Source organism: Fringilla coelebs, assembly GCF_963513975.1.
Source record: "Fringilla coelebs genome assembly, chromosome: 12".
Lineage (NCBI taxonomy): Eukaryota > Metazoa > Chordata > Aves > Passeriformes > Fringillidae > Fringilla > Fringilla coelebs.
Genome location: NC_140038.1, coordinates 21,943,572 through 21,957,512, shown reverse-complemented (window position 1 = coordinate 21,957,512; position 13,941 = coordinate 21,943,572). Strand labels below are relative to the sequence as shown.

The 13,941-nt window shown below is 47.6% G+C and overlaps 1 protein-coding gene across 1 annotated transcript; it reads left to right on the top strand.

Moving 5' to 3' along the window:
* Window positions 1–1,368: 1,368 nt before the first annotated feature.
* Window positions 1,369–13,337, top strand: BLM (BLM RecQ like helicase). The gene is made up of 17 exons (XM_084213599.1): window positions 1,369–1,501; window positions 2,400–3,064; window positions 3,705–3,881; window positions 4,194–4,312; window positions 4,963–5,076; window positions 5,803–5,901; window positions 5,989–6,137; window positions 6,450–6,556; window positions 7,308–7,468; window positions 7,937–8,132; window positions 8,861–9,051; window positions 9,915–10,062; window positions 10,392–10,591; window positions 11,313–11,505; window positions 11,640–11,762; window positions 12,100–12,307; window positions 13,127–13,337. The coding sequence occupies exons 1-17, from the start codon at window positions 1,407–1,409 to the stop codon at window positions 13,308–13,310; spliced, it is 3,129 nt and encodes a 1,042-aa protein (XP_084069725.1). The 5' UTR covers window positions 1,369–1,406; the 3' UTR covers window positions 13,311–13,337.
* The last annotated feature ends 604 nt before the right edge of the window (window positions 13,338–13,941 follow it).

Here is a 13,941-nt window from a genome sequence, read left to right as displayed (position 1 = left end):
CACTCTTTTAAGGCTAGGATTTAATATAATAGGAGCTTTTTATAGAAACAGGTTTTTATAAAAATAGTTTTATAGAAAAGTATTGCAGAAAAATAGATCTCTTCAGTGTTTCACTTCTGCCAGGGACAGGTGACTGTAGGTTTAGCTGTATCACTTTTCCACTTAAATCAGGGTTTGTGGGGGGCAAAAGGGAGCAGCAAGTTTTATCCTTTGGAAGTCAGAAGCTGTATCAAACACATGTTTTGAAATCTGGCTGCTATTTTTCCCCTCTGTCTGTGGCAGGCTGAGTGTGCAGTGTTACCCAGCAATATCAATGCACTTCTCTTGCAGCTGAAGGGGGTCAGGGCCAGGAGCCACAGAGGGCTGGGAACAGCTCCCCAGCACTGGATGAGGCCACCTGGCCGTGGGCAGGTGCTGATCTCGAGGAGGATGACCTGGACATCATCCCTCCCTCCCCTGAGGAGGAGCTGCCTCCCTTCTCCCCCTCTGTACAAAGTGCCAGGTAACCATAGCTCACTGCTGGAGCCATCTGTCTGATGCATGAGTCCAAAAGTACCAAAACCAACCCAAAACTCCTGCTTGTTAAAGAGGCACAGATTGAGCTTGTGTCTCTTTGCTGCTTGGCAGGTTGATGGCTGGCAGCTGCAATTAATGCTTTATCAAATACTAGTTTTATGGCTGATGTTTTAGGTGGCTTTCACTTCAGAAAAAAAGCAGAGTGACTTCTGTAATGGGATGGGAGAAAATTCCACACATTGGTACACAGGATGAGTGGCTGCTCAGCTCTTGGGTTCTACCTGGGCCTTCAGGAATTTGTCTTTCCACACATCTTAAATCCAGCTGTTCTATGGAAGTGCCTCAGTTTACAGATATCTGTATTTTCATGGCTTTTCCTTTTGGTGTTAGCAGTGTTTTCAGAGACTCTCCCACTGGAGGAAGGGGCACACCTAGCAGCTCTGAGGCCAGGCAGGAGAAACTTCCCTCAACACATCCTGGTGATGCCAGTGCAGGAGATTCAGGTACACAAAATGCTTTGGAATGTCATATCTCTGATTTTGGGGATAGTTTGCAACTATTTATTATCCTGTGTAATCCAAGAATATTAACAGATGGAGAATTAACATCTGTAGATGGAGAGTTGACGTAAATGGTTGAATTATAGACAGATAATAAAAGACAAGGGCAAAAATAAGTACATTCATTGAGTTCCTGCGCACAGAAACAGTTTCTTTATGCACATGGACTAAAAAGATGTTGGAAGTGAATTGTTTAGACTGATTCACTGCAGTGCCCTGTCCTCTGGGAGGGTGGTGTCCTCTGGACAGGTGTTCTGCTGAAATGACTGTGCTGAGCTCCCTCCCTGTGCAGGTGAGGCCGTGCCGGTGGCCCCGCGGCTGCTGGGAGTCATGGAGGCCATCTGCGAGCTGGTGGATGCCATCCCCCTGCAGGAGCTGCAGGCCCTGGGCTGTGCCCGGGCCCTGCTGCAGCACAGGGACCTCAGGTAGGCTGGAGCAGCTCCGTCAGGAGCAGGGACCCGCCTGCAGGTGTCCCCAGCACATTGAGAACCGGGCAGGAGGGCTTGGAAAGCTTGGAACAAAGTACCCCAAACTGCTGCAAGCGTTAGGGGCCCCTGTGTGCTGCCAGAGGGAGGGTCCAGTTCCACGGGCAGCCTGAGGAGGGGCCTGGCACCAGGTGCTCCTGCACCCACAGGTGATGGGATGTGACCTGCCAGGTGTCCTCCTCAGTTCTCCTGCCACGGGCGCTCAGCTGGTATTGTCTCCCCTCTTGCTGACTGCAGGGATGGTGATTTCTCCTAATATCCCTGAATTTGTCATCTTCCAATGGAATTATTGCTGCCACAACCTGCTGCTCTATCTGCTGCCTCATCTGATGGCACAATGCATGGACAAAGTGTTGGGATCTGGGATTTTGGTTAGGTTCTTCCTGGACTGGGACCATGAGCTTCTGTAAATGTTCTCAATACAACAACTATTTTATTTCCCATTGCTGTAGTCAGACATAGTCTTTAGAAAGTACCTAAAAACGTCATGGGGTTCAGGCATACTTTTAACATCAGGTTTTGCCTCTTAAGGACTTTTTGTTTTCTACCTTGCCTGGATCTGTTCCTTGCTTTTAGGAATTATTTAATATTGTGTCTGTAGAGATGATGTCACAGTTTTGTCATTAGTTTCTTCTGGAGGTATTTTCTCTTCCCTTGATTTGTTTGAAATAATTTTCAAACATGGTGACTCAGAGCACGATGGAACCACCATATGTTAAGATGTTTAATAGCAGTGAGACAAAACTGTTAATGAATGTTGTAGAACTTGGTAAATCATTGCTTGTGACTAAATTTTTTTTTTTTTTTTTGTTCGTCCTTCCCTTGTTATCTCTCCCAGGAGAAAACTGCTGGCTAATTCTGTCAGTTTGAACCAGAATGGCATCAGCACCACTGTTCCTAGAAGCTGGAAGTCTCCCATGGAGCAGGGCCCTCGCGTGTGTCCTGGTGCAGGCTCTGGCCCACGCTGGAGCTTCAGTTCTGACAGAAACTCCTCCAAATCCACAAACCTCCCCTTGGTGCTTTCTGTTCATTCCAGCACCTCTTCTGCCAAAACCAACCAGACCTCGGACAGCTCTTGTGCTGCAAAGCAGAGTGCTGAGGAGGTGCCCTGCCCGGGCTCTGCAGAGCTGCCTGGCGCCAGGGGAGGTGGCAGGGAGGGAGCTTCCCCCAGGCTCAGCCTGCACAGAAGCCCTGGAGCACGGAACGGGATCCAGCCCCTGACCAGCACAGTTCCCACTGCTAGTCCTGCAGGGAACAGCTTGGGCACCAACGAGCCCGACCTGGACCTGGATGCCTTTGACATCGATGACCTGGAGGAGGAGGACTGGGAGAGCCCGGTGCCCGTGCCGGCCCCCGGGGCGCCGCTCTGCCGGCCCGGCCCGCAGGGCCCTCCTGCCAAATCCCTCCTGTCCAAGATCATGTCCAGAGCCAAAGGGACAGCCGTGGGATCCAGTCCTGCTGCTCCAAAGCCAGGCCTCCCCATGGCAACAAAGAACCATCCAGGTGAACTATACTGCTGAGAGTTATTGGGGTTTTCCATTTTTAAATTCTTATTTTTTTCTTATTGACTCTATTACCAAGTAACTATTACAGATCACATCCATGTCTTTTGTTTCTGTGGAAGTTTCTTTTGGTTCCCTTTTTTTGCAAAGTCATCTTGGGTTTTTTTTTCTTCCGCTAAATGATGTCAAACTGGAATATTCCCTTCCTGTGCAAGTTTCAGGCTGCTGGAAGATGAAGCTGCTAAAATTGGAAATGAGGATGTTTCTGTGTTTTAGTTAAATAATGATTCTGCAGCTTTTGATTCAAAGCTGTACAATGGTTTTCACTGCAAAATGTTCCAAAATATGTTTGTGGAAGCAAACTCAAGTCCCCCTGGGGCCCAGAGTTGTTCAGTGTCATTTCAGGTTAATGTAGGAACAGGCTTGCAAAAAGGGAGGTGAAAATCAGAGCCACGGAATGGTTTGGGGTGGAAGAGACCTTAAATCCCATCCAGTGCCACCCCTGCCATGGCAGGGACACCTTCCACTGTCCCAGCTGCTCCGGGCACCCTGTGCCAGGGCCTGCCCACCCTCACAGGGAGGAATTCCTTCTGTGACCCAATGTCATAACTTATGCTAATTACTTTTTTTTTGTCTTCCAGATCCAGTGGTTCATAACCCTGCACTGGAGCGTTTCAGGGGTATGAAATTCCCCCATTCTGCAGAAATGATGAATATATTCCACAAGAAGTTTGGATTGCACTGTTTCCGGACAAACCAGCTGGAGGCCATCAATGCTGCTCTGCTGGGGGAGGACTGTTTCATCCTCATGCCCACAGGTACAGGGTACAGACCTGCAGCTCTTTTTGCAAGCTTTGGGACAAGCTTTTCTCTTCCTCTATGCCTCTGTTGTGCTAGAATTCTGTGACTGCAGGATTTCAGGAGTATTGTGGCACTGGGGTATTTTGAGTGAGGGGATTGAATTTCTGCCTTCCTTAATAATTCACACGGTAACTCTTCCTTATCCTACAGGCAGGCATTGGTTGAAATGTATTGTTTCCAGAAGTGCCATAAATGGGAAATAAGGAGTAGGTGTCCATCCCTTTTCTCTTGATACCCAACCCTTGCTGTGCTGTGTCTCATCCTCACAGGAGGTGGGAAGAGCCTGTGCTACCAGTTACCAGCCTGTGTCTCTGCTGGGGTCACCATCGTTATTTCTCCGCTGAGGTCGCTCATCATCGATCAGGTTCAGAAGCTGAAGACTTTAGATGTAAGTTCCAGCAGCTTTATTGAGTGAAACTGCAGGTAACTGGATTAGAAATCTGAAATTTTACGGCGAATCTTGTGTCTCCCGAATATAAACTGCATAAATAGATTAGATGGACACTGTGAACAGCACAGGAAGTTGCCTGGGAAGAGCTAAATTGGATGAGCTCGAATATCTTGGCAGTGTGACCGCTGGATTTATTGCTGCTCCTGGTGCTGGGTGTTGGAGCTGCGCTTTTCAGAGCAGGGGCTGGTTCTGAGATCCTGAGATTGTAGATGATCACTCACCTACACAGGAGCAGCTTGACTGCAGTGGGAATGAGCCCTAGGAGTTCCTGAGCTGCGGGAGTTCTGGAGGTGCTAAACATCTTTGGGAACATATGCACAGAGCAGAAATGCAGGTGCAGGAGATCACAGGATCCCAGGATGTTTGGGTTGGAAGGGATCTTAAAGTTCACCTTGTTTCACCCCTTGCCACGCACAGGGACAGCTTCCCCTAGCCCAGGGTGCTCAGATGTGTGCTCCAAACGTGTGTTCCCAAGGCTGACTGCTTAGGAAATGGTTTGTAATGAGAGGTAGGGAGGTTCTTCATTTGGAGGTTCTTTTGTTTTGCATGTAATCAAACTCTATATATTTATGCTTTTTTTAATATAGATTGCTGCAACATACCTGACTGGTGACAGAACAGATGCTGATGCCTCAAAAATCTACATGCAGTTGTCAAAGAAAGACCCTGTCATAAAACTGCTGTATGTCACCCCTGAGAAGGTCTGTACTTCATCTTCAGTTGTAAAACCATAGGGGCTATGAGGGGGAAAATTGCTGTGAGGTGCTAAAATCTGCGCTCAGAGTAGGCTTCTGGGGAAAAAAAAATGCTAGGTTTTGGGTAACTCATTAAGAATCTGTACAGATGTAGCTAATTTTCAGTAATTAGCCAAGAATAAGAACTGAGTATGTCTGTAAATTGTAAATTCCTAAAACAGGCTCCCATGCCCAGCTGTTTCAATCTGTCTTGATACACATTAGTGTTAATCACTGTCCTGTAGCTACTAAATCCAGACTGCTCTGAATCGGGTAATACAGGAAAAATGCAGCATTGTCAGGGTGATAGGAGATTGTCAGAGCTGGCCTTGGGCTGCATTGGATGCTGCCTTAAAAACCTGTTATTGCACAAGAGCTTTGTAAGAGGGGCCTGGTTAGTGTGCTGATTGTGTTTCTCTCTCCGTTTCCTGACATAAGTAATTTAAATGTGCTGAAATTTCCTCAGAATGAGGGGCCTTGGGGTGGGTGATCCCAGAACCTGGTGGGAGTCCCACAGCAGCTGCTTGGTTAGAACGCAGCTGACTGGCGTCATCTCTGTGCCTTGAGGAGTCAGCTGCACAGTGCAGGGTGATTCTGCGCCGTAGGACGGTTGTTTCTGTGCTCTCAGCCAGCCCAGCTGACGCTTGTAGCCCAGGTATTTTGCTTTGCATTGCCACTGGTGGTGTGTCCCAGGTGTGTGCCAGCAGCCGCCTGATGTCCGCCCTGGAGAACCTCTACGACAGGAAACTGCTGGCGCGTTTTGTCATTGACGAGGCCCACTGTGTCAGCCAGGTAAAACCTCCCCTTGTTTTCAGGAGTGCCAAAAGACTCCGCTGGAGCGTTTTACTCAGTTGCACCCAAATTGTGTTTCCCGACCAGTGGGGCCATGACTTCCGACAAGACTACAAGCGGCTGAACATGCTGCGCAGGAAGTTCCGCTCCGTGCCCATGATGGCCCTGACTGCCACCGCCAACCCCCGCGTGCAGAAGGACATCCTCAACCAGCTCGAGATGCTCAAACCACAAGTGTGAGTTGCTCAGCGGGTTTCTGAAACCCTTTGTTTCTTCCACAGAAATTCTGAGTGGAAAACTTAGTGAAGTAAAAAAAAGCCTCACAGGCCTATCTGAAATCCTTGTGTAGCTGTATCTGATTAAATAAAATAAAATTAAATTAAATTAAATTAAATGCATGCATGGAATTTAATAGGAGGTAGACTAAAAATATTAACATATGACACAAAAAACTCACCAAGCCCTTCCTTGCCTGATGAAGGAAGCTGTTTAACACAACATAGCTGTACCCATAAGGCTGACGAGCACCATGAACTGTCACATTTCAGGTTTACAATGAGCTTCAACAGGCATAACTTGAAATATGATGTGTTGCCCAAGAAGCCAAAGAAGGTGGCGATGGATTGCTTGGAATGGATTAAAAAATATCACCCCCGTGAGTACTCAGCAGCATGGTGCCCACAGGCCTTTTCATGAACCACTTCTCAAGGCAGTAAAAGCTTTTATAATGCTGTAATAGTGATATATTTACCAGAAAAGCAAGATGGAGGTAAAGTGATGTTACTGAAAATGGGAATCAGATTTATGTGCATTCTAGAGTTGAGAATTTAAGTTAAGATGGAAAAGTCAGTTATGGGGATGCTCTTGAATGACCCTTCTGGAGCCTGCCAGAGCTTTTAGGATGTCTTCAGGGCATAAAGGCCATGCATTATCTTAATTGTTTAATTGCATTGGTCTGCTTATCTGTAGTTGCCCTTGAAGCTATCTTCAGAGATTCCCATCTTTCTAGGCTCACTTTGGAGTCCTGCAGCTCCTGCTGCTGGAGCTGGATTACACCAAGCTCCCTCAGAGCTTCTCCCATGCTGTACCCTCAGAGAGCATTTATTGGGCTTCTCTAACTCTTGATTTATATAGGTTTTGTTCATGTATTCTAAATCCTGAGATTGCACAATACTGATGAGGGGAACATTTCTTCATTCCACCTCACCAAAAGCCCAAAAAGACTGTGTAGGAAAAACTATCAAGACTATCTGATATTAATAAAGTAAGTTCTATAGTGAAGCAGTTATATCTTTACTCTTATCCTTATTCTAGTGGGGAGAGGTTGGTGTGTGCTTGGCAGGTTGAGCAGGGAAAGGAATTAAAACTGTATTGTAGTTCAGATTTCTTTTCCCATCTCTTTGCAGACGACTCTGGGATAATCTATTGCCTTTCCCGGCACGAGTGTGACACCACAGCAGCCATCCTGCAGAAGGAGGGGCTGGCTGCCCTGGCCTACCACGCTGGCCTCACCGATTCCAACAGGGATCTTGTGCAGCAGAAGTGGGTTAATCAGGAGGGATGCCAGGTGAAGAAAAACCGGGAGGAAAAGGGAAGAAAATCTGGGCACTTTTATCCCTCTTGGCCTGGGAAATAATAGGGAAGTTGTTATCACCAAATGCAGTATTGAATAACCGATCCCAGCAGACCTGCTGGGGCACAGCAGCCACCTTTCACCGGGAATTCTGTGAATGGAAGGTTTGTGGCGCTGTACCGAGGTGTGCTACTCCAGCAGGGAGGACCTGAGCAGTGCAGGGCTTCAGAAACAGCTCCTGGCAGGCTGCTGTGCAGAGGCTGGGATGTTCCTGGGTGTTCCTGGGTCTGGAGTAGCTCCTCTGACAGGATGGGAGGTGGTTGCTGTTTTGTACTTGTTCTGCACCATTACAGCTGAAATTCTGGGTCCTCCGGGTTTCCTAATTCAGGTCCCTCATCTGCTTTCCATGCAGTGTTGCAGGAGTGATTTCCATAACGTGGAACATTATGATCTCTTTCCCAGGTGATTTGTGCAACAATTGCCTTTGGAATGGGCATCGACAAGCCCGACGTGCGCTACGTTATCCACGCATCCCTTCCCAAATCCATCGAGGGTTACTACCAGGAGTCTGGCAGAGCTGGCAGGGATGGAGAGATGTCCCACTGCCTGCTCTTCTACAGCTACAGTGATGTGACCAGGCTGAGAAGGCTCATCCTGAGTGAGTTCTCCTCTGGAGACTTTGGAGATGACATTACAGCAGTCACATTGTCGCTGGTCTCATTTAGCCTGTGTTACTTCTCTTTTGCAAGTGCCATGGATAGTTCAGTATTGCAGGGAGGGGAGAACTGGAATCCTTTCCTGGATGTTTTCATTCAGGTGGCAGGAGCAGGTTTTTTGTCACTTGTAGTTAATTTTAGTTAAAACCACTTTGCTTCACAGAATAATGGAGTTGTTAAGGTTGGAAAAACCTTTAAGATCATCAAATCCAACTGTCAGACCAACTCTACCCCCCTGTTCACCACCAAAACATGTCCTCAAGTGCCACATCCACATATTTTTTGAGCATGTCCAAGGATAGTGACTCCATTAAGGGCATCCTGTACCAAGGCTTTGCTACCCTTTCTAAGAAACTGATCTTGAGATGTAATCTAAAACTCTCCTGACACAACTTGAGGCCACTTCCTCTCCTGCTGTCACACTTACCTTTCTCTTGATTTTTGTCATTCTAGCTTTATTTCCCTTCTCCAGTTCTCTAAAACTTCAGAGGTAAAATCTGAAGTCCTACATCTGTTCTGTACTAACCCGCTCATCTTTTCTTGAGCAAAGCCAATATTGCGTTTTAAGCAAAGCCAGTATTGCAGATTTTTTAAGCAAAGCCAATTTTTTTCTCAGTCCATGAAAAGGCAGAGGTGCAGCTTTAACACCACTGAATTTGCTGTGTTTCAGTGGAGAAGGATGGGAACAGCCACACGAGGCAGACCCACTTCAACAACCTGTACAGCATGGTGCACTACTGTGAGAACGTGGTCGAGTGCCGCCGCGTCCAGCTGCTCGCCTACTTCGGGGAGACCAACTTCAACCCTACCTTCTGCAAAGAGCACCCAGAAGTGATTTGTGACAACTGCAGTAGAAAGAAGGTAAACCCCACAGGTTTTTTTTGTAGCGGTGTTAAACTGAATTTGTATTTAGTTGCATCCAGAAGCAGTTACATGACCTTTGGGAAGGCAAATGGAGAAAAGGAATAAAAGTCCTGTATTTTTGTGATGCTTCCAGGTATTTTCAGGGTTTTACTATGGACTTGTCCTGTCAGAGGCATAAGGATGTTCCTTGTAGGAGGCAGGAGCTCAATTCAGATCCACTGCAGTGACTGTGGGGAAATCCCTTCAGCTCCTGTCCTGGTGTTTTCAGGGCAGCTTTTTACTGCCAGAGCAGTATGAGGGCCATATTAGGTGTGCCGTGCTGAAGGTGGTCGAAACATTTGGGGTTATGCAAACTTAGGAGCAGGAGCAGAAGGGAAGGCAGGTGTGGAGGCCAGCAGGGAAGGGATCCTGATCAGTTGTGTACCTGTGGATATTGTTTCTCAGCTCTGTGTTTGAAACATTTCCTTATACAGCTGTGATTGGAACCAAATTTGATGAGGATAATGCCTATTTAGTCTCATTCTAATGTTCTAGAGCGCAGCAGGATAATTACAGGAATACTTCCCAAATGATTTACCTTGATTGCCGGTATTTACCCAGCAATCTTGCACCTCACTCTACACAAATAACCCCGGGGGGATTTTATACAGTCAGTTGGACTGGTTTTGCGTTTTCACATCCAGAATCCCTGTGACTGTATCACTGTAGGTTTCTAACTAGGAAATCACGGTTTCTTTATTTGGAACAAACTCAATTCACAGCTGAGAAAAGCTCAATCATGTAAACTGAGGTTGTCAGTAACAGCTTGGATTAGGGCAGAAACACGTAATGGCATGTCCTAATGGGGTGTAACTTAACAGGATTATAAATCACGGGACGTGACTGAGGATGTGAAGAGCATCGTGCGGTTTGTGCGCGAGCACTGTGCGCAGGCGGGGCGGATGAACAGCAAAAGGAATCCAGGCTCTGGCAGGTACACCCTCAACATGATGGTGGACATTTTCCTAGGTGAGTCTTCTCCCAGAAACGCCTGAATAACCTGGTGCACAAATCCCTGACCAGGAATCAAGAGGGCTGTGCAATGCCAGCAGGTGTTTAAAAAAACATGTATTTTGCAAAGTTAATTTTCCCAAGAATCTCTTGTGGTAAATGATCCAAAAGAAATGAAACTGAAGATTTAATCCATTTCAGGTTGCTATAGTGATAATATTGGTTTTCTGGTGTTTAAAGGCTTTTTTGAATGTGAATAGACTGCCTTGGGAATCTCCCACAGGTCTGTAAATGCATGTACATGGGCTTTGTGAGCACGGGCTCATCCTGTGCTTTCTGTTGCGCAGGTTCGACGAGTGCCAAGATTCAGTCTGGAATATTTGGGAAGGGGGCTGCCTATTCCAGGCACAATGCTGAAAGGCTGTTTAGAAAACTAGTCCTGGACAAGATCCTGGATGAGGATTTGTACATCACAGCTAATGACCAGGCAGTGGCATATGTCATTCTGGGGGAGAGAGCTCAGGCTGTGCTGGATGGGTCACTCCAGGTGTGTAACTGTTTTTAGTTTCTTTGCTGCAGTTTTCCTTTAGCATATTCCCTCTGGTAGCTTAAACACACTTTGCCTCCAGCTGAGCCAACGTCTGGTAGATGGAAGGAACAGAATCCAATATGTGTGATTCCTAGCCCAGTATTCCAGTAATAATGTTGTGGGGCAAAAAGTGAGTTTGTGAGGCTTGAAGAGGTCTAAATCTTTCTCTTCTTCCCCACCCATGTGATTCCTGCGGGACAGTGAAGGAAAGTTCTGATCCCCACAGAAAGATGGCTAAGAAGAGAAAGAAGAACCAGTGCTCCCTTCTTCATTTTCTACTCTAATTTTTCCTAGTCATTGGTGGGATCTGATGGAATAGGCACTTTGTGAAGGTCATGGAACAGTCCCAGGTTTCTTGAGGCAACGCCTCCTCTGCGTTAGTGCTGTGTTTGGAGCAGGACAAAGCCCTCAGTATTAGCCCAGTAACCTCTTTTTCAAGCCAGCTGGGAACTGGGCTCTTGGGAGGTTTTCTTTCTCTCTAAACTCTTCCAGCCCTTTGTTGAGGAAACTGGGTGCGGTTGAGTAGCCTGTAAAAACTTACTTTAAAAATGTGTGCTGGGAGAACAGCTTTTTTTGGTCCATCAGAGGATATCTGTGTTTCCTGCACTGTGTCCCTGTGTTATCAGTCAGGGTGTGCCAGAGTTCCCTGGCAGCAGTTATGGATGGCTCATTTTAACAGGTGGAGTTCCACGAGACAGAGAGTGCCAGTGCCATCAGAAGGCAAAGGGCTTCCATGGCAAAGATGTCCCAGAGGGAAGAGATGGTGAAACAGTGCCTCAGTGAACTTACAGACACCTGTAAAACCCTGGGCAAAGTCTTTGATGTGCATTACTTCAATATTTTCAGTACTTCCACCCTAAAGAAAATAGCAGGTAAGGTCAGGTTTCTCAGAAGTCCATTGGGGCTTCTGCATAGAGGGGTGTGGAAAGGAATTCATTTCCTTCAGGGTGTCTTTATAAAAAGTTATTTGTTTGACATGTCTGCGGGGTGCTTTGTCGTGCTGCAGAAACCTTGTCCTCAGACATGGAGGTGTTGCTGCAGATCGATGGTGTCACAGAAGACAAACTGGAGAAGTACGGTGCAGAAATAATTAAAGTGATGGATAAGTACTCAGAATGCTCCATCCCAGGTGTGCTTTGTACCTCAACATGTACTTCTGTTCAGTGCCTTTCTCTCCTCCTCTAGCAGATGTTTGCTTCAAAAGTTACCATGATTTAATCACAAATAACTAATTTTTACAGTTCTATAATTCAAAAGGGAGCAATCACTTTCAGAACACACCAAAGTCTTTCTGCCTTCCCACTAGATATAAATTCAGGGTGTATCTGAAAGACTGGTGGTGGGGCAGTGCAGAGGAGGTGAGGAACGGCCAGGACAGATGTTCTGACCCCAGCAGTGTGTCCTGGTGCCTGACTGGCCCCGGTGCTCCCTGCCTGAGTTAGCTTTCCCTCCCTGCCCGTGTGTAGAAGATGCTGCCTGCCCGGGCGGGGACACGGCCACGGGGAGCACGGGCTCGCTGGGGAGCGATGGGGAAGCAGAGGATGCAGGCACAACCTCCAGCTATTTTGGCAATAACACAAACCAGAGGAGGAAGAGGAAGCGGGCGCCGACCTCCAGGGACTCCAAGAGGAAAAAGACGAGTGGTGGTGGCAGCCAGCAGTTCCACCCCAGAGGGTACGTGCCTGGGGTCACTTGTCACTGCGCAGTGATGACCCCAGAACTGCAGTTATCCCACTGCAGTGTCTTGAGCGTGGGCTTAAATAATGGTGTTCAAATTATCTGCGTGCCTTGTCAGAGCTGCTCTGCCATGCTTTTCTGCATGTTTGCTTTTTAAAGCTGGTGAGGAAGGACATTTACAGCTGTCCTCACACTTGACTGCCGCAGGCTAGCAGGGAGCACTCCGTTTCAGTGTTCTGCCATAGCTAGCATTAGCAGGCTCACCAGGTTCCTTGCTTGAAATCATAAACAGGTCTTAAAACTTTGAACATTTGATGGATATTTGAACTTCAGCCCCTTGTTAATTCAGATTCTCCTTCTGATTGTATCATGCAAAGCAACACCTGCATCTGCTGTTGGTTGGCCTTGAGCTTCTCAGGCAGATCTGCCACTTCCCAAGGATTTCCCCTTCTCTGCCCCAAAATTCACCCTTCTGCTCCCTGGTTTTTGTAGCAAATGGTTTTCCCAGCCCAGCAGGTTTTGTCCCACCCTTGGCACTTTCCCATCTACTGGAATATCTGTCATTAGCTCTGCTGCCTCTGAAGTGTCCCTTGCTGTTGCTGCTCACCCGTGGGTACATCCCAGATCAACAGTTGTACTGTTTGCATTTCAGAGGTCGTTTTGCAGCCATGCATGTTAAAAAAAAAAAAAAATTCACAAAATGAGTGTGTAGTCCTCAAGAAAATGCAGTGGTGGTGCCTGTGTGAGCGCAGGCTGGTGCAGGGGCCAGGGCAGGTGCCACAGGTGTCTCACACACTCCTTCTCTGATTTTTGCAGTGGCTACAGCAGGTACAGAAGGACCAAGAAGCTGCCGAGTTCAAAGGCTTCAGCTTCCTCCGGTGCCAGCTCTGTGTCCTACAGCGTTGGTGGCACACAGGGAGCTGCTGGGAAGCTGGCCATGATGGCACTGCCCAAACCCAAATCCAGGAGCTTCCTTCAGCCTTCGTATTCCATATGTTAGCAATTACTGAGTGAATTTCCTGAAGATGGAATCACTGTTTATTAAATTTTTGTTTCGTTTGCTGCTGCTGAACCTTCTGGGACTTGTGTATTTGTCGAGTACAAAAGCTCACATTAAATAAGTATTTTTTAACTTGTCCGTTTATTTGAGCCTTTCTGCTTGTGAGTGGTTCTAGAAGGTGACACTCCTCCCTGTGCTGCTGCTTTACAGCCCCCTCAGGTACATGATCATGACCACAGATGCTGGGGGCTGCATGTCCCCAGAGCTGTGGCTGCCTCTGTCCTTGCTTGCTCCTGCCTCAGTGCTCCCGGTGCTGGGAGCTGGGGTGCTGCTCTGGAAAGAGCAGGTTGGGAAGGAAAAAGGTGATGAATGAACGTTCTTAATTTTCCTATTTAATTCCCCACATCCTGGAACTGGGTGTGTCTAACCCTGCCCTGCGTGTGCTGTTTTTCAGTTACTGTTTCCTTTTTAAGCCGAGATCTTGTCAGTGCCGTGGCGCGGGGCGCGGGCCTGCCCTTGCCCGGCACGGCGGAGTCGGGGTGAGGGCGGCTGTGCACCGGGCAGGGCAGGGCAGGACGGGCCGGCCCCTGCGTGCCTGGAGCCCAGCATTTCATCCGCTCGTCCCGGGCAA

Excerpts from the sequence above, each read along its gene's own strand:
- BLM (XM_084213599.1), top strand. The coding sequence starts at position 1,407 with ATGGAGGCCATCTGCGAGCTGGTGGATGCCATCCCCCTGCAGGAGCTG. Across the intron at positions 5,077-5,802 it reads TGTATGTCACCCCTGAGAAG|GTGTGTGCCAGCAGCCGCCT; the intron begins GTCTGTACTTCA and ends GGTGTGTCCCAG. Across the intron at positions 10,063-10,391 it reads GATGGTGGACATTTTCCTAG|GTTCGACGAGTGCCAAGATT; the intron begins GTGAGTCTTCTC and ends TCTGTTGCGCAG.